At 38.1% G+C, this 22,814-nt stretch overlaps 1 protein-coding gene across 10 annotated transcripts in view; it reads left to right on the plus strand.

The window, feature by feature from the left end:
- Positions 1-22,814, plus strand: part of PDE1C (phosphodiesterase 1C) — a 517,220-nt gene that overhangs the window by 447,886 nt on the left and 46,520 nt on the right. For 9 of the 10 annotated variants that reach the window (XM_043872059.1, XM_043872060.1, XM_043872062.1 and 6 more), the window contains 2 exons: positions 5,862-6,092; positions 12,307-12,384. In XM_043872059.1, the coding sequence (XP_043727994.1) occupies positions 5,862-6,092; positions 12,307-12,384 (309 nt within the window). The remainder of the gene's footprint in view (positions 1-5,861; positions 6,093-12,306; positions 12,385-22,814) is intronic. The other variant, XM_043872068.1, reaches the window with a different exon arrangement.

The raw sequence follows: 22,814 nt of genomic DNA on the forward strand, positions 1-22,814 counted from the left end.
TTAGCCGATCCTCTGTGACCCCTGCCAGGCTGTAGCCCGCCAGGCTCCTCTGTCCATGGGATTTTCCAGGCAAGAATAGTGGAGTGAGTTGCAATTTTCTCCTCCAGAGGATCTTCCTGCCCCAGGGATTGAACCTGCATCTCCTACGTTGCCAGGCAGATTCTTTACCACTGAGCCACCTGGGAAGCCCCCTTTTATACATATATATAAGTAAACATTTTCCCTTAAATTGAGATCATAGTATAATATTGTATTTTCCTTCTCTGTTTCTGTTTTGAAGATTTTATTCTTATACTGAATATTCTTAGAAAGTGTGATTTACATGGCTACTGTATGTAATACCATAGTTGAACCATTCCTCTGTTACTGAGCATGTTAGTTTCCAATTCTTCATTATTGTATATAACATTGTTATGAACATCCAAATTCAGAAATCTTGAGCCTCCATCTGATCATTTATCTAGAATAAATTTCCAAATATTGAATTTCTCTGTCAAAGTAGGTGAAAAATTCTAAAGCTCTTGATATATGTTATCAAATTTCTTTCTGGAAAGTTTTTTTTTTTTTCAACTAGGTGTTCTCCTTCAGTAGAAGTGTAGTGAGAGTGCCATTTATTTATATTTTTTCACATTATTTTACTCTTGAGGATGTTTATGTTTTTATTATTGATTCACAATAGCTCTTTATATATTAAGGATAGCAATTTTTCAGTTGACAAACTGTCTTGCAATTTCTATCCTACCTCCATCCAGTTAGTCAGTTTGTCCTATGTCTTTTAACTTTGCTTATGGTCTTTCAAAATACATCTTATTTGTATTTTGCCAGAGATTAGCTTTGTATTTTTTTGAATTATGTCTCTGTCAATGTAAATATGAAATAGTATATAATGATACTCCTTTGCAAATGCTGAGAAGTTTATTGAATTTTTAAAAATTTCCTCCATTGTCACTCAGTTTTTATTGAAATAATATAAGATTTTCAACCTGAGTGATTATAAATAAATTGTAAGTAAATTGCTATTTTATAATTCCTTGGTGGTTCAGATGGTAAAGGATCTGCCTGTAGTACAGGAGACCCGAGTTCAGTCCTGGGTTGGAAAGATCCCCTGGAGAAGGGAATGGCAACCCACTCAAGTATTCTTGCCTGGAGAATCCTATGGACAGAGGAGCCTGGCAGGCTACAGCCCATGGGGTCACAAAGAGTTGGACACAACTGAGCATGTTATAAGGAGTTATAATTAACTTATCCTTTAATATTATTTTAAATAATTGCATCAAGTTTTATATACAACTTAACAGTTATTTTTATTTAACACTATGATTTACTAGTATTTTTGCACATCATTACCATATTTTCCTCATTCTGAATTTTTAATGTTGACTGAATTTTTCTGTCAGCTGAAGCAGTTTGGTTAAAAATTTAGAAAGGTACCATGGAAACATCTTCTGAGTCCTGAAGTGGCTAGGAGTACCTTTATGTTGTACTTACATATTATCAAAAGTTGACTATTCAAAACTAATCTAGTATGTTGGTTGTCCTTTTTAAGTTAGTTTCTCTCCTTTTCTTTCTTTCTTTCTCTGCAGGTATTTTAGGTAGGCATTTCAGAGAATTATATTAAGAGATAATAAGCCCAATACCACTTTTAAGCAAAAGCCTATAGTATCATAATTTAGAAAAGCAAGTAAAATGAAGAAATCAATGTATTTCTCCAAGACTGCACAGACATTCAATGTGGGATAGAATTAGCTCTCAGGAGGAGCAAATTAATAATTTATGGGTCATGAAGGTTCTGTGCTGCCTTAACTCTTAAGCTCCTTGTTTTGGGCCATTTTCATAATGATCCCATCACCATACATAGTGTGAACTGAAAAGCAGAAGGAAATGAGATTGAACTACAGCATTTGCTTTCTACTAGTCTAGAAGCCTAGGATGTTAAATCTAAAACCCCAAAAGTTCATTTGACATATATCCAAAAGTTCTTTGCATATATGTCATCTCTGGAACCTGTTATCATATACAAATTAATTGTTCTATCACCTGCTTTGTCTCATAGTAGAAAAGATTTAATGTATATTAATACTTCACCCCGAAAATATAAGGGGATCAGATTACAGTGGAACAGATGTATCTCCTGTAAGTTTATTTTTTCGTTTCTTATATATGTGTTTACTTGTTTTTGTCTACTTATTTGGAGTAGTAGCACTGAATGCTGATGGCTGATCACATCAGTGTCAGATATTTCAGAGGTGTGAGGTGGAGATGGTAGTAGAGTAAGGCTGAGGATCCACCGGAACACAGTTACTGCAGGGAGAGGAACTGTATCATATGATGTCATAAAAGCTACCATTCATGAAGTTAAACATTAATTGCCTGTTGTCAGCTGTGCTGCTGCTGCTGCTAAGTCACTTCAGTCGTGTCCGACTCTGTGTGACCCCACAGAAGGCAGCCCACCAGGCTCCCCCGTCCCTGGGATTCTCTAGGCAAGAACACTGGAGTGGGTTGCCATTTCCTTCTCCAACGTGTGAAAGTGAAAAGTGAAAGTGAAGTCGCTCAGTTGTGTCCAACTCTCAGCGACCCCATGGACTGCAGCCCACCAGGCTCCTCTGCCCATGGGATTTTCCAGGCAAGAGTCTGGAGTGGGGTGCCATTGCCTTCTCCAGTTGTCAGCTGTAGTTAAGCCCAAACAGACTTGTTTCTGAAATGTACCACCCCCAGTTTTGTGGGTTTTTTTTTTTTGCTAGATTTTCCATAGAAAATTGGTCTGACTCAGTTGTCAAATGAATTTTTATTGCTCAGATAATATGTTGTGCTCTTGTAGCAGACCAGAATTTAATGCCTTCAGCTTTTATCAAAATTACTTTTAACTTGGGGATATTCTGAGTGTTCAAAGTTTGCCACAAATTCAGAGGGGATTCTGTGAGGGGATTATACATTATTTTACCTGATACCTGAGTATAAACAAATTATCTTCCCCGTTGCCCCACTTTCCCTCTCTGTATAGTAAGTACAGTCCTCTTTTTCTTACAGTCAGGTACAGTCAAATGGCTAATTCTTTCAGGACAGGATTTCAGAGTGTGTATAGTGTCTGTATTTTATACTGACCTGGATTGCTGGTGATGGAATCAAGTCAGGTTCATAGGCAGACAGGGTGAATCATACCCATTGTGTACATTTCATGTAGAAATCAAGTACTTCATGAGCATCTGCTAGGTGACAGCCATTATACCAAGCACTGGGGGTTCAGTGATGGAGGTGACATTTGACCTGTGTTCTTGGGATACTACAGAGGCATGAGAGGAAGTCTGGATGAACATGAGAGGAGCCATTTTGGGCCTGAGCCTACTGAGGATGCCATCTCCATGTCTTCTTCTGCAAGGGTATTCTTTTACTCTTTAGTTGCACCTTTCTGTAGAAATCAGAAGACCTACCATATATACACATAATTATGTGATTTTGTAAAGAAATTTTTCCTTACCTTTTTAAAGACAGTTTTATTTATTTATTTATTTTTGGCTGTGCTGGGTCTTTGTTGTTGCATAGGCTACTCTCTAGTTGTGGTGCATGGGCTCCTTACTGCGGTCGCTTTTCCTGCTACAGAGCACAGGCTCTAGGGCACGTGGGCTTCACTGGTTGTGGCACATGGGCTCAGTAGTTGAGGCTCCCAGACTCGGGAGCACAGCCTCAATAGTTGTGGTACATGGGCTTAGCTGCTCCATGGCATTTGGAATTTTCCCAGACCAGGGATTGAATTCATGTCTCCTGCATTGGCAGGTGCATACTTTACCACTGAGCCACCAGGGAAGCCCTCCTTATCTTTACATTGTAAATTATAAATACATCCTGTTGGGAAGTAGAATGTCATTAAACAGTGAATTGCAAACATTTAAAATTTAAACCAATGCTTGTCAATCCCAGTTGTGTGTTAGATCATCTGGAGAGCATTAAAAATATCCTGTTCATGCCACTCTCCCTTCAGAGTCCGATTTAATTTGTCTGAGACGAGGCCAGTGTATTGGTTTGGTTGAGTGAACGGGTAGATGGATGAATCAGTGAAAGGATGAATGGAAACTTCATAATGTATTGAGGAGGACATCTGAGCCAGGCAAATTTAAGGGCAAGAAGAGTGAAATGAAGCCAGAGATCATAGACATGCATGAAGTATAATGCCATAAAGCCCTGTGAACATGTGAACCTGAAACCAAATCTGAGATTTGTGCTCTTTAGCAGCTGAAGCAAAGGGAAACACAATCACGTGGATAATGACGCTGGTGCTCATTAGATTAAAAACGCTCTTGTCATCTATGAAAGCCAGATATTTTCAGGATTGACACTAACCTAGAGAAATAAAGAGGACCCCTGGTTATGAGGTGTGGGATATTTGTAACACATTTAGAGGAAAAAAAAAAGCAATTTGTCTTTCAGAGTGGAGGTGAAAGACCTTTTGAGTGATTTGAATGCTAGACAGTGAAGTCTCTAGACCCTAAAGGAGTATTAGTCTTTGTTAGGTATCTTCCATTGGTCTCTCTAGGTTACTTCCTACAACCAAGCTTCATTTCATTGCCTCCAGCCTTACATGTCCTTGGTCACTCGACCACATCACCTGTCACTAACCTCTTACTAAAGTTGATTTAACCATACTGGCCAACTCACTGTCCCTGGAACATACCAACTTTGGTCCAATCTTATGACCTTATATTTTTTATTTCCTCTGCCTGGAATGCTTTTTCCCTTTATTTTTGCATGGTCAACAGTTCATCATTCAAAATTTAGTTAAATCTCCTTCTTCACCTCCTTATGTAACTCTACGTCCTTCACTATGCTAATCATTTCTACCATATTACTCTGCTTTCCTTTTTTTGTAAAGCACCTGAAATTTATGTTAGTGATTCATTAGTTTAATTATTGTCTTTTCTACTCCTTAAGTCTTCTTGCTCACTACTGTATTCCCAGTGCCCAAAATGGTGTTTGACACTGTAGTTGCTCAATAAATATTAACTGAATGAATGTATCAAGTTTTTTAAGAATCCTTGATGATAGGCAGTTACCCTATGTGTTTGGTTAAACATAGAGCCAGACCCTTTCAGTCAACCAAATTGTAAATAAGACTGATATCCTCTCGTTAAAGAGGAAGACACGGATCAGGATCCCTGGCCATACTCAAGGCCACCTCTCATCTTGTTTGGAGACCATGTTTTTTTGTGAAGCTTCATTACCCTCTTCCCACTTTTAAATTCATAGTCAGTAGCCTGAAACTATATGATTCCAGTGGTGGTTTTTTCCAAGTCTTTTTGTTTTGTAATCAGTTTTTTTGTTTAAGCGCCAGATCCTAAGCAAATGTACATGAAGCTTCAATTTTTACATTCAGTGAGGCTGTAGGAGAGTTTTGTAATGTCTCTGAGCCTTGATTCCACTTTTGAAAAATAGGGTTATGATAATAGTATATGCCATATAAGGTTGAGAATGAGAGGAACTAATCCTTAAAAAGCACTTAGTATAATACCTGACACTGAGGATACTCAGGAGAACTTACTGATGATAATAGTAATATTAATAATGCCAGTTACAATATTGGTTTATTAATTGTTATTATCCTTATTATTACTTTCTCCCTGCCCCTTCTTCTAACGTACTATTTTGGGAAGTGACATTACCACTGAACTGATTTTATAGGTTTCCTGAATATACGTACCAATCTGACTTGAATTCATCAAAGTTATATTCCAAACACTTGGTAAACACCTTAGGTCATTTTAGTGCATTAACTCGCGATGCAAACTCTTGCTTTTGTTCAAAGAGACAATTCTCCTAATGGCATGACTTCTTACCGTTTCTCCACCTTTCCTGACTTGCCCCGGATGCAGAGGAGAAAGCCAAGAAGGAGGCGGAAGAAAAGGCTCGCCTGGCTGCAGAGGAGAAGCAAAAGGAAATGGAAGCCAAAAGCCAAGCTGAAGAAAGTGCGTCTGGCAAAGCTGAGAAGAAGACATCTGGGGAAGCTAAGAATCAAGTCAACGGAACACGAACAAATAAAAGCAACAACCCTCACGGGAAAAATTCCAAAACTGAGAAGTCATCGGGAGAAAAGCAGCAGAATGGTGAGTAGAGTCGTGCTGGTGAAAGGCTCTTTTCAGGGTGTTAATGATATGATGAATGGACCCTGGCAAAGAACTGCCCCTGCAAGGACAGCTCACAGAGCAGGACTGCCTAGCCCTCCCAGCTGCTGCTGATCGCATCTCCCTGAGCTGTGGATCCCATCAGGATCCCATCAAAGGCAGCCAGACGTTTGCTTGGGCCATTGTCTCTGGGGAGATTGGTACCTTTGGGCCCTGCCTAGCTGTACTGGAGACTGGCAAATGCCTGCTTTTTAAAGGAGAAAGTAGTATTTAGCAATCCCAGTACAATTTCTGAGTGCTTAGCATCAGAATGGATGAATGGAAAGGCAGCTTTCTGTATGTACCTTCCCCCAGGAAGGCTGGGACTCAAGTCTGTGTAAGGTTTGTTTGGTCTGGGGACTGCAAGATGTAGTAAATGTCAAAGAAAACTCTGAGAAGAGGTGGTGTCTAACCTGGATTTTTAAATGCAGAAATTTGGGGGAACACAGGGACTTCTCAGCCATAGAGAATAAGATGACCTAAGGCACAGGGGCATGGAATTGGTTACCTTGTTTAAGCGAAGAGCAGGAAGTTCGGAGTCACTGGAGCTTTCAAGTGCCAGCTTGTGGTGAGGTTGTTTGGCAGTCTAACAGACCTGGATTCAAGTCACAGCTATGCCTCTCACTTTTTATGGTCTTGGCCAGGTTACTTAACCCTCCACTGTCTCTGTAAAATTGTGCATAATAATAGTTGCTCACAGCCTGGACCACTTGTGAGCTTCCAACAATAATAAGGATAGCAAAAACAACAACAGAACAACTAGCATTTATTGATTATATACCAGATGCTGTTTTCAGTTCTCTCTTGGGAATTCTGTGGCAGTTTAGGAGTGTTAGGACTCAGTGCTTCTATTGCAGGGGGTCCAGGTTTGGTCCCTGGTTGGGGAACTAAGATCCTGCAAGCCACACTGTGAGATAGTTGTACTTGTATTTAGTCCTGTCACACTCTTTGTGACCTTATACACTGTAGCCCACAGTGCTGCTCTGTCCATGGGAATTTTTCAGGCAAGAATACTGGACTGGGTTGCCATTTCCTCCTCCAGGAGATTTTCCCAACCCAGGGATTGAACCTGTGTCTCCTGCGTCTCCTGCATTGGCAGGTGGATTCTTTACCACTGAACCCCCTAGGAAGCCTGCAAGCCGCACAGCTTGGCCCAAAAATAAACATAAAAGACTATACTTAAAAAAAATTTTTTAGTAAATAAATAAATTCGCTCTTTACATATTCACTGTCTTATCTGCCTGGTAGATCCAGGTGATCTCCTCTGAATGATCTAGCTATGACACTACGCCACTCAGGTAAATCAGAGGTATGTGGAAAGTGCTTAGCGTTAACACTCCCCAAGTATTTTTGCAACTGACATATTAACATGTGGAATCAGAAAACAAGGTTTTAATACGTAAAATAATGCTAATAGCTCATATCATGCCTCAAGAGCCTTGCATAAATTCCTTCAGGTAAGCCCCAAGAGCACCCCAGGAAGCAAGGGAGGCCATCATCTGACTTGCCCAGCCTATTAGCAGCCAGGTCTGGAGCCTTCTCATAACTAGTTGACTCTGTATTTAAGCATCATAGTCTGGCAAATATCGTCAATTTAATAAGAATTTATAATAGAACTGTTGAAGTTTTAGTGCATGCATGCTCAGTTGTGGTCAACTCTTTGTCACCTCATGGACTACAGCTTGCCAGTCTCCTCTGTCCATGGGATTCTTCAGGCAAGAACACTGGAGTAGGTTGCCATTTCCTTCTCCAGGGCATCTTCCCTACCCAGGGATTGAACCTAGGTCTCCTGCATTGTCGGCAGATTCTTTACCATCTGGGCCACCTGGGAAGCCCTAGAGAACAATGTAAAACACTCCTTTCTTCCCCTCCCAAGGAATGAACCAACTGAGAGAGAGAGACAAGAATCAAAAAGTGGTCAGAATATTAGCTCCACTGCCAGTGGAGCTGTGAAGTGAAGAACATAGAGTTGGTCTGCTGAGCCCGTGGGCTTCTCACATATGGCTTAAACTAGGCTTAGCCCGCCAGACACCAGCAGAGCAGATGGGCTCAGGTCTCGCCCCATCACTCCACCGGAGCAGGCTGTTTCTGCGGTAACAGAAAAGAGGTGTGTCTTGTGGAAAACACATCTCAAAGGGGGTTGAGGGCTGGACAGGGTGTGGCTGGGCTGAACCATGCCTACTCAACTCTTCCTTTTAGATAAGCATCTCCTTCCCAAGGGAGGAGTATGTAAGGGCTGTGAGAAAGGCAAGACCTGTTTCTTCTCTCCTTATTTCCTTTTAGGAATGTGGGTTTAAAATGCCTCTTCCTTAACTAAAAAAAAAAAAAGTCATTATTATGTCAGTAACACATATGGAATGCATAATATGTGGGTATAATAATGCACCAGACATTATAGGTGGGATTTTATACACATTAAATCATTTAAAAATCCTAACAACTGTATGAGGTAGATATACTCATTTCCATTTTGTAGATGAGGAAACTAAAACTTAGAGAGGTTAAATCAGTTGCTTAAGGCCAAGCAAGCATTCAGTAGAGATTTTAGGCCAAATTCCAGAATAATGTGGATCCAAATTCTATCTTCTTTTGCCAGCATGACCCCATTTGAGAGGTTCAGCACTGTTGGGAAGAGCAGGAAATCAGAAGAACATTGAGACTCAACTCCTGTCCACAGAATGTTTATAATCTGCTTCTTCCAGGGGTTGGCATACTTTTTCAATAAAGGATCAGATAATAAATGTCATGCATTACTGCCATTTGGTCTGTTGCAACTACTTAACAGAGGCCTGTTTTAGCACAAAAGCAACCACAGGTAACATGTAAACAAATGAGAATGGCTGTGTTGCAATAAAACTTTATTTATGAAAATTTAGATTCTCACATAACATTCCATAACCTTCCCTTTTTTATCAACCATTTAATAATACAAAAACTGTTCTTAGGTTATGGGCCATATACAACCAGGCAATGGGGTCAGGTTTGGCCCCTGGGCCATAGTTATATGGTCAGGAAATGAAACCAGTGAATACAAATATGCTGGTCACAAAGGAGGTTATACATTCTATGAGATGGGTATAAATGAATACCCAGAGAGGGCAGAGGTGACAATTTATCAATATTTTGAAGATAATTAGGGGGAGAGCCTGAAAGGCACAAACAGGAGTCCAAGTTTTCAACTAGGCTGGGTTGATTCACAACTGTGTTTACTTCCCAAAGTAAGCACTGGTTTGCCATTTCCCTTAAAAATTAAGTATTAAATGAGAGGTGGGAAAAGAAATCAATTTTGAGCAATAATAAGAAAGGCTGGTGGTGGTTCGGGACTGGGTTGCAGCAGCCTAATTAAAATGATTTGTAACTGCACAGAAAGGCTCTTCTGTTTCCCCCTGTTTATTGAATAACAGCTCATATCAGCCATTAGTCCATTTTCAACCCATGGGAAGTTCCTAATGGACTCCATTCAAGGAACATCATCAGACAAACATACATCACTTTCCTGGCACCCTTCTTTGTGGCCGCCCAAGGTACTTTTAGGATAGAGCTGAAGGACGTTGACTCATGGGGATTCTAGAGGTTTGAGCCCCTATCCACAATCATGGGAACCCCTAAGCTTTGGTCACCATCAAGGCACTTTCCCTCTCAGCTTCCCCAACCCTGACTGAGGAGAAGGCAGGCTGCCACGGCTACTGGCCAGCATCCAGCACACCCAGCCTCTCCTGCTGACTTCCTGGCTTTGCTGCAACTGTGGGTAAAGCTCCAATGCAGGGCAATCTTGAAAGCTTAAAGTATTGTGCTTTAGGGGTATGAAGGCTCATTGAGGAAAGAAAGAGCATTTTTCTGCAGGGAATTGGTTTGACTACAAGGCTAAAGATCATCCTTGAGTTCATTTCTGTCATCCTTAAAACAGGGAAAAGCCAGTGTTTGGACTGTTCCATGGGTCGCCAAAGGAATCCATCTACTTTGGCTGTTGGTGGTGATGGTAACCGTGTGCTGCACTGAGACTCCTGCTCACACTCTGGCCAGAGTTGGCTCCCATTCCCCCAAGCTTAGAATTTGTCACATTCCATTAAAACTATTTATTTTGTATTGCAAAACTACTTAGAATGTATTGCAACCTAATTATCTTGTATTATCCTCAGATAATTATCTTAAATTATCCTTGAATTCATCTTGAATTAGCCTTACATAACCATTTCTTTATAAATCAGTAGACTAAAGGCATTTAGAAATGCCAACAGTAAATGGAAGTCTGAAATCTAGAACGTAAATGTCTTAGGGAAGTTGCAAAATACAGTACTTGAGAACTTGGCCTCTAAAATCAGACCCATATGTGTATGTTATGGTCAATTACTTTACTTGTGCTTCAGGTTCCATAGCTATAAAATTGAGATGTTGATATGAGTCTCACATCCATTCTCCGTTAGTCTATTTAATATTTAAGCAAAAACAGTCAGTTGGTCATTTGTCAGACCAATGGTTTAAACCACATCTAAAGTAGACAACAGGAGCAGTTTTGCTGCAGAGGGAGATACTTCTGCAAAGTTTGGGAGAGATGGGGCCTGAGAGTGTGTGAAATACAGGAAGGCTGGTAGTCGATTGCAACTCAACACAGTTGGCCTGACCAGTGTGTGAACTTGCAGTGAACTCAAGGCAAAATTCAAATTTGGAAGACATCCTCAATCATTTGGTGACTTATTATTCAGCATATTGATCACTTAGTGAATGAATCTTTGATGAATTTGTCTACTTTCAATAATAGTATCTTCATAATGAGATTGCTGTACAAATTTAGTGAAATGATGCATGCAAAGCATTTAGCATACTGCCTGGCACAAAGAAAGTAGAAAGGGTAAATGTAACCTTCCCACCATGGGCCCTATTCCCCTCTCTTCCTGGATGCAATAATGATTAGGGTCTTTTTGCTTAAATAATGCCAGTAATTCAGTAGTAACCTATTCTTGGTTTTATGTAGGCTAGAAAGAAAACTGCCATCAGTATGATTTGTAAGAAAAACATCTGAAACTTGAGAGTAAATTTGAGAAAAATGTTGCCATGTCCTTTCAATGCTAGAAAGGCATATTTTCAAACAGATTTGCCCAAGGATTATTTAACTATCTTGGGCAGCAAACATTTTCTGTATAGGCCCAGATGTAAATTTTCCTGGCTTTGTGTCTCTGTTGTAACTATTCAACTCTACCACTGCAGCTACAGACTATATGTAAATGAATGAGTGTGGCTAGGTTCCAATAAAACTTTACATCCAGAAATGATAGCAGGCCAGACTGGCTCAGCGACTGGCTCATGATTTGCTGACTCCTTGCTTTAGGAGAACATGACTATGTTTAGCTTCATCATTTACTATTTGACTCAAGCCTAGGTACTATGACGTTCCATGAGAACTTATAGATTTTTGACTATTAAGGATGATAACCCCAACAATTAACACTTTTTTTTGCTCTGTAGGACATAACCAATTTTGTCTCTAACCTAGCAATCTTATTTTAATGTGTTTCTAAAACACCCAGAAATAGCCATTTCTTTATTATCTTCCTGGTTCCCTCATAAATGAATTAAATAAATTTTTGACATGCATTCACTCTACATTTGTGTACATAGTGTTTTTTAACTTTTTATGTATTACACTTCAACAAACTCATTAACTAAAATACTACTTTACAGCTCTGTTTTAGAATAACAGCCGTCATTGAATGAAGTGCAAGATAGCACATTCAATACCTTAAATGCATTTGTCCTTATATTATGTCTATAAAGTAGGCATTATTATCCCCATTTTGCAGCTAAGGAAAAGCACATAGAAGTTAAACAGTAGCTATTAATTGATATAACTTAGAGTAACCCAGGTTTTTCCTCACTCCACAGCCTAACAGTAAAGCTTAACTGCCTGCCTTGAAAAATAAACATCATTGACTTAAGTACAATCCTGTTTAACATGAACTTTTAGTCTTGATTTCCAGATCATAATCCAACTTCCAGGACCTAATCCAATTTCCTGATATTTACACTCAGATGTATAACCCCTCAAGACTAAATTTATGCAGTACTTTGTTTTCTTTTTTTATCTTGACAGATTTAAAGATATTTATAACTTCCCCCTTGGCTTTATACATATACTGTTTGTCATGTTTATTACTTTCAGGTGACTTGAAAGATGGTAAAAATAAGACAGGCAAGAAGGATCAATCTGATGTCGGAAATGATTCAAAGAAAACAGATGGTAAGAGCATAATTCCCATTATATTTTTCCATAAAATGTGCAATTTAATGCAAGCTTGTTAGAATTACACATAAAGTTGAAATTGTGACTCTTAATATAGCCTTATACCCCCTAAAAACATTCACTACATTTAAAGAGTACTATTATCCCTTTTTCAATAATTTATAAATTATTATTGTATAGCTTCCCTTCCACCATACTTTCTCCATTACAAATGCATTCTATACTGTTTCTTTTCCCACTTGCCATTTTTCATTTTAAACTTTTTGAAAAGTTGATTCTGGGATTGTTGAATGTAATGGAATGGAATATAAGTCTTAATGAATTATTCAATATAAATGGGAAATGTGCCACATTTTCAGTTTTTTTTTTTAACCTTTAATGAGTTACTGCTTTTGTGAAAAACAAAAACAGAAATCTGTTCAGTGTTATCAGTATGTCAGGAGAACCAAGTACTTGAACGTGGGTAGAATAAGGGTTTGGTCAGCAAGAGTATGTTTTAAAGGCAAGTTTTGAATGAGAATCCCAAACCAGCTAGAATGAACCTACATTGTAATGGGCTTCATGAGCACTGCTTTTGCTTTGCATAAATAGCATTCTAGTCTTTCTAAAATCTGAAAGTTCAACTTCTATTACCCTCCAAACATTGGACCATTTGATTGAAAAAACTATTCTCCCCTTTTATATAATCCTCCTGTTTCAATTGTAACATGCACTCATTCCTAGTTATAATATACATGATATTAAACTAAAAATTAAAATTTTAGGGAGTAGTCTTTGTTAGGGTCCCAGGCACTAGTGGTAAAGAATCTACCTGCCAATGCAGATTAGACATAAGAGACATGGGTTCAGTCCCTGGGTTGGGAAGATCCCCTGGAGGAGGGCATGGCAACCCCGCCCCCCCCCCCCGCCCCAGTATTCTTGCCTGGAGAATCCCATGGACAGAGGAGCCTGGTGGATTGCAGTCCATGGGGTCGCACAGAGTCAGACATGACTGAAGTGATTTAGCACACACAGCACACAGACTCTTTGACATACCTCCCTGCAGACATTGTATTGGATGCTAAACTGTTCTTTGAAGAGTTTAGTTATTCAAAGAACAAATGCAGGGTAATCAGGTTGAGGAGTGAGAATTTTAAATGCTCCTCCTCATACATCTGTTGAAAAGAATCTCCTTAAGCTTTTATCTCTAAGCCATTGTGATGTGCTCTCTTTACCCATATGCATGAAATCAGTTCTTTCCTTGAAGATCATTCAAATAGTTCACTCTACATGTCTTGTCACATTATACCTGGGGAACACACATGTCCAATTTTTTTTTCCATATTGTTTATGCAAATGGAAGCCATTTGCTTAATACATACCCTCCTTGATTGATTGTGACTAAGATGTGAATTATAGGGAGAGAAAACAGAATTCCTAATGATGGCCTCTTAGCCAGATTCTGTTATGGGTAAGGTTTGTTCAAGTACCAGACATCATTACACCAAGTCAAGGTAACACAAGTCAGAATAGGTATAGTAGACGAGAATGGTGTTAGTTATAAACCCAGCACCTAGACACCTAACCCAGCCTGTATCCAGTGACTGAGCCATCTGAATTCCTACAGCATAAAAGGCCCAGAATAAATCAATTCCCAGACCTTTAATGTGGATTCTTGAATCTTATTGCATTTTTGTATTATACTATAAATAACTTATGATGTATTCATGTGAGCATTATAGTTTAAATTTTATTACCTTCATTAGGCCCCTTTACCTGTGTCCTTTTTAATTGAATTATCACCAGATGTTTTAAATAATTAAAACTTCTTTTTGGTGGGGAGAAGTTATGAAATAGATATTTTGTTCTATTGTACAAAAAAGTATAAAGCTTGATTATTTAGTGAACAGGATTCTTGATCCCATAGGGCAGTGAGCAGGAGGCAGTAAATAAAGAAGGGACATTTTCTGATGTCTATACTTTTTCCTTCCATAACTTTAACCTTCACTGATTCAAATAGGGTCTGGTGTGTCCCTATACTTTTAAGTTTGGACATGAACAACTGTGTATTTTAATTTCATTGATGGTCAAACATGACATCAGTAATTACCATTGCTTTGGTACCATCAGGAAGTAGACCATTGTGCTTTAGTTACTTGTACTATCTTATCTTAGCCCAATATCTCATCAAGAGTAAAGTTATTTCTTGGTGGCATGAAGTAGAAAAGAATTTGTTCAGCTTCCTGTACCCGTTCTCCTTTGGTCATTAAAACTCTCTTCTTTAGAAAAAAATTTTTATGAAATAAGCACAATATAATGGGATCAAATAAACAGTATAGAAAATTAAGGGCTTCCGTGGTGGCTCAGACAGTAAAGAATCTGCCTGCAATGCGGGAGACCTGAGTTCAATCCCTGAGTTAGGAAGATCCTCTGAAGGAGGGCATGGCAACCTACTCTAGTGTTCTTGCCTGGAGAATCCCCATGAACAGAGGAGCCTGGTGGGCTACAGTCCTTGGGGTCGCAAAGAGTCAGATACAACTGAGCAACTAAGCACACATAGAAAATTAAAATACTTTGCATCTCTACTAGAGTGTTTTCAGTTCTTATCGGAAGATCTAACAACATAGTGGTTAAGCTCCTGGGTTCTGAAGCCGGGTATTTTGGTTTAAATCTCGCCTCTACCACTTACCAGTTTTCTTAACTTTGGAAGTTAATATTATTTTAAAAATGAACTGCCAGCTGGATGGAGAAATTTGAGGTGCCTCTCCCTCTCTCTTTGTCCCTGGAATGCATGACCTGCCTACTCTTTCTGAGTGAGGAGCTTTTCCAAGGATGCAGCCTTGAGAGAGTAAGGCGGTGTTGCGATCATCTATACTGAATACATGATTAAAACCCAGTTAAAGCTTCTACATGAGCTTTTGAGATCCTTGCTGGCAGATGCACAGAGCTACTTGTCTTAAAGTCTGCATGAGACAAGTCTCTTATGAGATCACCTGGAGAAGGAAATGGCAGTCCACTCCAGTATTCTTGCCTGGAGAATTCTATGGACAGAGGAGCCTGGCTTGCCACAGTCCATGGGGTTGAAAAGAGTCGGACATGACTGAACGACTAATACAGAGTTATAATAGACTTCAGAATTTATTATAGTTTTGAACCATAGGAATAATCACATAAAAATTTAATTTAGAGTGATATCTCAAAGTTTAGACATCTCATTTAATATATTGGAAATTTAGTTTGAGAGAAGTGTTAGTAAATGTAGCATTGCATTGAGCTTAGAGCATGGATTTAGATCAGAAAGAACTAAGTTCCTGTGCCAACAATAGTGGTAGTCCTATGGCCTTGGATGAATTATAATCTTACTGCGCTTCTGTCGTTATCATCTATAAGAATGGTGATAAAGATTCTTCATAGGGGTTGGAAAGCAACTGAAACATTGCCGTCTATATGGTAATGCTCAATATATGTTAGTTTTCCTAAAAATGATATGTATATCAGTTAGATATATTGATTTTTAGAAACTATCTAGTGACAAACAGATATACTTTGAACATTTCTTTTTAATGGCTCTTACTACATCTGATGACCAAGGGGAGTCAATTTAACTATTTTTAATGCCCCTACCCTTAGTACAACCCCTGGGAACCAGCTCTAATTTTTGAAAGGGTGTGTCCGAGCACAATTCAGTGCCCAGTGTGATCAAACCCACTCTGTTTAGAAGTTTCAATATTGTATACGTTCAGAAAGAAACCCAGTGGAAACTAGACCACAGTTGGTTATTCCCAAACTCCAGTGAGCAGTGGCAGACAGAGAGGGAAGGAGCATGTGCTGAAAGGGGTAAATTACCTACTGGCATAATGAACACATTGCAGTTGTAAATTATCTCTGTCAGGCTGCTGAAGTACTGTTTAATACCCTGCAGCACTAATTTTTCTAACTGACTTCAAAGAATGAATGCTCTTTGACAAATACCTTGTTTATTCTTAGGGAGAAATGTACTAACATAAAAAGATCTAGGCTTCTGAGCCAAGATTCTCTCAGGGCCTAAAGTTTTCATGATCATTGGAAGACTTGTAAGGTACTATGTGAATGAATTATTTTCAGTGTGTTTTTAGTCATGTTTGAAACAGCATAGCTATAATTTTTATAGTTGCCCAGAAATATGAAGCTGCCTTTAACTTAATTTCACTACATTAACAGAGATATAAGAGATAGCCACCGTTTGTGTCTCTCAAATGATTGATTATAATTAGGCCCTGCAAGGTTATTTATCAAGTCCCAGTGGGGCAGTACAGCAAGAATTTTTCCTTTATTGAATGTTCTGAGAAGTAGAATGCTTAAAGATGTTGGTTCATGAAATTTTGGTCAGTTGTGAAGAGTTGACATCTACTTCTCCAAAGAGGATGACCAAGAATTAGATTTACCCTTCCACTTGAAACATTTTTAAATAAAGACAATGTATGTGGAAGAGTGGTTTTCAAGAGATGAAGACATTAAGAAATATTGGACATCATGAAATGAAAACAGTCTGTCTAAGAGACAAGAAGCAAATGAAGTGAGCCCTACAATTGCCTCAGCTTACTGCAATTAGTGGGTTTCCAGGCAGACCTGAGGGACTCCTTGAGCTGAGAAGTTGACTGAGGATCCAGGGAGGCTAAAGTGGCTATGATTAGCAGGATAAAGTATCAGAGAGAATAGAGCTGCAGAGAGATAGAACTCTAGAAACCTGAAGAGCATTCATCAGAGTACTGATGGGCCCATTTAATGAGGAAACTACCTGAGACCAGGAACGAACCATTCAAGAGGTCTAGAGGGAACAGTCCTGATCTTTACATTTGACAAAGAGCAGTAAAAGTTCCTTTTCCCTCTAGCCAGATTAGAATCCTTCATAATTTAAAGAGAATTGGTTATAATACTCATAATTGTCTTGCCTTAGCTGGGGAATAATTCAGTTCAGTTCAGTCGCTCAGTCGTGTCTGACTCTTTGCAACCCCATGAACTGCAGCACACCAGGCCTCCCTGTCCATCACCAACTACCGGAGTCCACCCAAACCATGTCCATTGAGTCGGTGATGCCATCTAACCGTCTCATCCTCTGTCGTCCCCTTCTCCTCCTGCCCTCAATCTTTCCCAGCATCAGGGTCTTTTCAAATGAGTCAGCTCTTTGCATCAGGTGGCCAGAGTATTGGAGTTTCAGTTTCAACATCAGTCCTTCCAATGAACACCCAGGACTTATCTCCTTTAGGATGGACTGGTTGGATCTCCTTGCAGTCTAAGCGACTCTCCAGAGTCTTCTCCAACACCACAGTTCAAAAGCATCAATTCTTCAGCGCTCAGCTTTCTTTATAGACCAACTCTCACATCCTTGACCACTGGAAAAACCATAGCCTTCACTAGATGGACCTTTGTTGACAAAGTAATGTCTCTGCTTTTTAATATCTTGTCTAGGTTGGTCATAACTTTCCTTCCAAGGAGTAAGCATCTTTTAATTTCAAGGCTGCAATCACCATCTGCAGTGATTTTGGAGCCCAGAAAAATAAAGTCTGACACTGTTTCCACTGTTTCCCCATCTATTTGCCATGAAGTGATGAGACCAGATGCCATGATCTTTGTTTTCTGAATATTGAGTTTTAAGCCAACTTTTTCACTCTCCTCTTTCACCTTCATCAAGAGGCTGTTTAGTTCATCTTCACTTTCTGCCATAAAGGTGGTGCCATCTGCATTATCTGAGGTTATTGATATTTCTCCCGGCAATCTTGATTCCAGCTTGTGCTTCCTTCAGCCCAGCATTTCTCAGGGGAATAATTACTTGTAGGCTAAATGTAGCTTTAGTCTCACCTAACAAATCTTCAAAAAAATTTTTTAATATATTTTTAAAAATTTATTTTTAATTGAAGGATAATTGCTTTGCAATATTTGTTGGTTTTTCTGCCATACATCCCTTAAACTTGAGATATAAGAAGGTCAAAGTGTTTCTAAATAGCTGCATCCCAGAATGAGGGTTTTGTGAGTGTGTGTGTGTGTGTGTGTGTGTGTGTGTAAAAATATATAGTATCCAACAAGCTAAAATTCACAACGTCTAACATCCAATCAAAAATTACTGGACATGCAAAGAGGCAAGAAAATACTATCCATACTAAGAAGAAAATAACAACCAATTGAAACCATCCCAGAACTGAAACAGATGTTAGAATTTGCAAACGAGAACTGTAAAGTAGTTCTTACAACTGTTACCCGTATGTTTGAAAGATGAGTGGAGACATGAAATATATAAAAAAGATTAAATCAAATGTCTAGAGGTGAGAACTACAAGGTCTGATATGAAAAATATACTGGATGGTATTAACTAAATAACATTGGATGAGATTAATAACAAATACATCAGGTATGATTAAACATTGTAGAAGAGTAGTGAGAGCTAGCAGTAGAAATTATGTGAAATGAAACACAGAAAGCAAGCATAGAAATTGTAAAGAGCCTCAGTGAGTTGTAAGGCACCTTCAAGCAGCCTAATGTATGTGTAATTGGAGTCCTAAAGTAAAGAAGAGAGAAAGGAGGAAAGAATATTTGATGAAGTCATGGCTAAAATGTTGCTGGATGATAAATCCATTAGCTTAAGAATCACAATAAAACACAAGCACAAGGATTATGAAGAAAATTATACCAAAAGCTTATCATAATCAAATTACTCCAAACCAGTAATGAATAGAAAAAATTTTAAAACAGCTGGAGAAAAGAAGATACATATATAGAGATGAACAAAGATAAGGATAACAGTAGGTATCTCATCAGAAGCAATGCAAATGAGAAGACAGTAGAGCAACATCCTTAAAGGGCTAAGAGAAAAATTTTGATCAAAAATTTTATACCCAGAAAAATATCTTTCAGATACAAAAACTGAAAGAATTCATTTCTGGTAGACCTACACTACAAGAAATATTAAAGAATGACAGAAGGATGGCTAATGCCAGATGGATCAAAGTATTGAGGAGCACTAAAAATGGTAACTAAATGGATAAATATGCAATATTTTTTCTTATCATTTGAATATCTTGACTAAATAATTGACTATTTGAACAAAATATATTTTGGGTTATAGTATATATAAAACAAACATATGACAAAAATAGCATAAAAATCTGGAGAGGAGAAATATATGCTATTGTAAAATTCTGATATTATACATGAAGTGATACAATATCATTTGAAAGTAGATTGAGATAAATTAAGAGCATTTACCATAAACTCTAAAACAATTACTAAAATAACAAAATGACATATAACTAATAAACCAAAAGAGATAAAATGAAATCATAAGAATAACTAATCCAAAAGAAGGTAGAAAAAAAATGAGAACAAAGAATAGATGAGACAAACAGGAAACAAATAGCAAGACTATAAACACTAAGCATTATACTGTATCTTCCTTCTAAATATTGTTTTATTTAGTGAAATGCCACAAACTTCGATATGTTGCATTTTTATTCCCATTTCATTCAAAATATTTTCTAATTTTTTTTTTTTACTTCTACATTGATCTAAGGGCTACTTAGTAGTATATTATTTAGTTTCTGAGTATTTTCCAGAGATATTTCAAATTTAAATTCTTTCTAAATTGAACTATAGATTCCATGTCATCCATTAAAATCCTAGCAGGATTTTGGGGTAGAAATTGACAAGCTCATTTTAAAATTTATGTATAAATGCTAAGTACTCAGAATAGACAAAGCAGCTTGGGAAAAGAAGGAAAAAGTTGGAAGACTAAACAGGTAAGCCTGCTTTCAAGACTTACAAATCTGTAATAATCAAGGCAGTATAGTATTGGCATCCAGATAGAGAAATGGGTCTATGGAAGAGACTAGAATTTCCAGATCCACATATATATGGATATCTGACTTTTGACATTGTCAGACAAATAAATTTCATATTGACAGTAAATGAAAGGTGGATTCTGCTATAGAAGACTTGTTGATGCCGAAATGAATACTTGTGACCAATGTGTTGTTTTGATTGTCATTTTACTATAAAATGTATCCTTCGTGTACACTGGAATGCTCACATTTACTGGCCAGTCAGTGGTTTCTTTCTTCTGAAGGAAAAGCTACTTAGGAGGTCAGTTCAGACCAGAAAGTTGCCTGGTAAGCTGAGAATGTAGGGGTATAGGGGAAGTTAGTTGATGCATTATAGCTTGAAAGTAGAATGTCTTGAAACTTCTGTTTCTACCTTTGGGATGGGTATGCCAAGAAAAGTGAATAGGAATGATCTTGTGTACCTTAGATCCTGACAGTGCAAGAAGCAGCCCTCCATGGCACCCATTTTACATCTAGTCTCGTTTTGGATCTTACATTCAGTATCAGATATGTTGATATTTGGGATAGATTCACACTGTTAATTTTCAGTCTTTGCTTGCCTGGACCTTGGTCTTGATGAAACTTCTTTGATTTTAAGGCAGAGATCCTCAAACTTGTTTTTCTTATTTTCTTTTCCTATCATATAAGCCTAACATATTATCATAAACTCTGCATACTCCCCAAAGTATGCCCAGATCATGAACCTTGGTGGGTAAAATTGGCCAAAGATGATGAACAGTTCTGGGAACACTAGCTGGTACCCTGTCCTTTTCTCTCATAGGCAAGATGGTGCTACTATAACAATAACTTTGAATCCTTTCTAATTTACTTTAAAAATTAAACCTGTGAGACTGTAGTGCTAAACTGGTTTTAACAATGCATGATTTATAATACACTTCACCACTGATCATGCTGCTAAAGCCAACACTAGTGCTGGGAGGCAGTTTCTACAAATAGTTAATCCAATCCTTTGGGTTTTTTTACTTCTTTCTTCTCAGGGGATAACATTTGTTAGTTTCATTGTAGCCTTCTATGGATTGACAAAAGGTCTATTTCTTTTTTCTTTTTTCTAGTTTCCTTTTTTTTTCTTTTTATTTTTTTATTGAAGGATAATTGCTTTACAGAATTTTGTTGTTTACTGTCAAATCTCAACATGAATCAGCAATAGGTATACACATATCCCCTCCCATTTGAACCTACCTTCCATCTTCCTCCCTATCCCATCCCTCTAGATTGATACAGAGCCCCTGTTTGAGTTTCCTGAGCCATATAGCAAATTCCCATCGGCTATCTATTTTACATATGGTAATGTAAGCTTCCATGTTACTCTTTCCATAACCCCTCTCCCCATGTCCATAAGTCTATTCTCTATGTCTGTTTCTCCATTGCTGCACTGTAAATACATTCTTTAGTACCATTTTTCTAGATTCCATATATGTGCATTAGAATACGATATTTATCTTTCTCTTTCTGACTCACTTTACTCTCTATAATAAGTTCTAGGTTCATCCACCTCATCAGAACTGACTCATATGCATTCCTTTTTATAGCTGAGTAATATTCCATTGTGTATATGTACCACAACTTCTTTTATCCATTCATCTGTCAATGGACAGCTAGGTTGCTTCCATGTTCTAGCTATTGTAAATAGTGCTACCATGAACAATGGGATACATGTGTCTTTTTCAATTTGGTTTCCTCAGGGTATATATCTAGGAGTGAGATTGCTGGGTCATATGGTGGTTTTATTCTTGCTTTTTAAAGAATCTCCATATCGTCTTCCATAGTGGCTGTATCAATTTACATTCCCACCAACAGTGCAAGAGTGTTCCCTTTTCTCCACACCCTCTCAAGCATCTACTGTTTGTAGACTTTTTCGTGATGGCCATTCTGACCAGTGTGAGGTGATATCTCATTGTAGTTTTGATTTACGTTTCTCTAATAATGAGCAATGTTGAGCATCTTTTCATGTGTTTGTTAGCCATCTGTATGTCTTCTTTGGAAAAATGTCTGTTTAGGTCTTTTTCCCACTTTTTGATTGGGTTGTTTGTTTTTATGTCATTCATGGAGTTGTATGAGCTGCTTGTATATTTTGGAAATTAATCCTTTGTCAGTTGTTTCATTTGCTATTATTTTATCCCATTCTGAGTGTTGTCTTTTCACCTTGCTTATAGTTTCCTTTCCTGTGCAAAAGCTTTTAAGTTTAATCAGGTCCCCCTTGTTTACTTTTGTTTTTATTTCCATTACTCTAGGAGGTGGGTCATAGAGGATCTTGCTTTGATTTATGTCATCAAGTGTTCTGCCTATGTTTTCCTCAAAGAGTCTTATAGTTTCTGGTCTTACATTTAGGTCTTTAATCCATTTTGAGTTTATCATTGTGTATGGTATTAGGAAGTGTTCTAATTTCATTCTTTTATATGTAGCTATCTAGTTTCCCCAGCATCATTTATTGAAGAGGCTGTCTTTGCCCCATTGTATATTCTTGTTTCCTTTGTCAAAAATAAGGTACCCATAGGTGCATGGGTTTATTTCTGGGCTTTCTATCTTGTTCTGTTTTTCTATATATCTGTTTTTGTGCCAATACCATACTGTCTTGAT

The sequence above is a fragment of the Cervus elaphus genome, chromosome 18 (genome assembly GCF_910594005.1).
Source record: "Cervus elaphus chromosome 18, mCerEla1.1, whole genome shotgun sequence".
In the NCBI taxonomy this organism is placed as follows: Eukaryota; Metazoa; Chordata; class Mammalia; order Artiodactyla; family Cervidae; genus Cervus; species Cervus elaphus.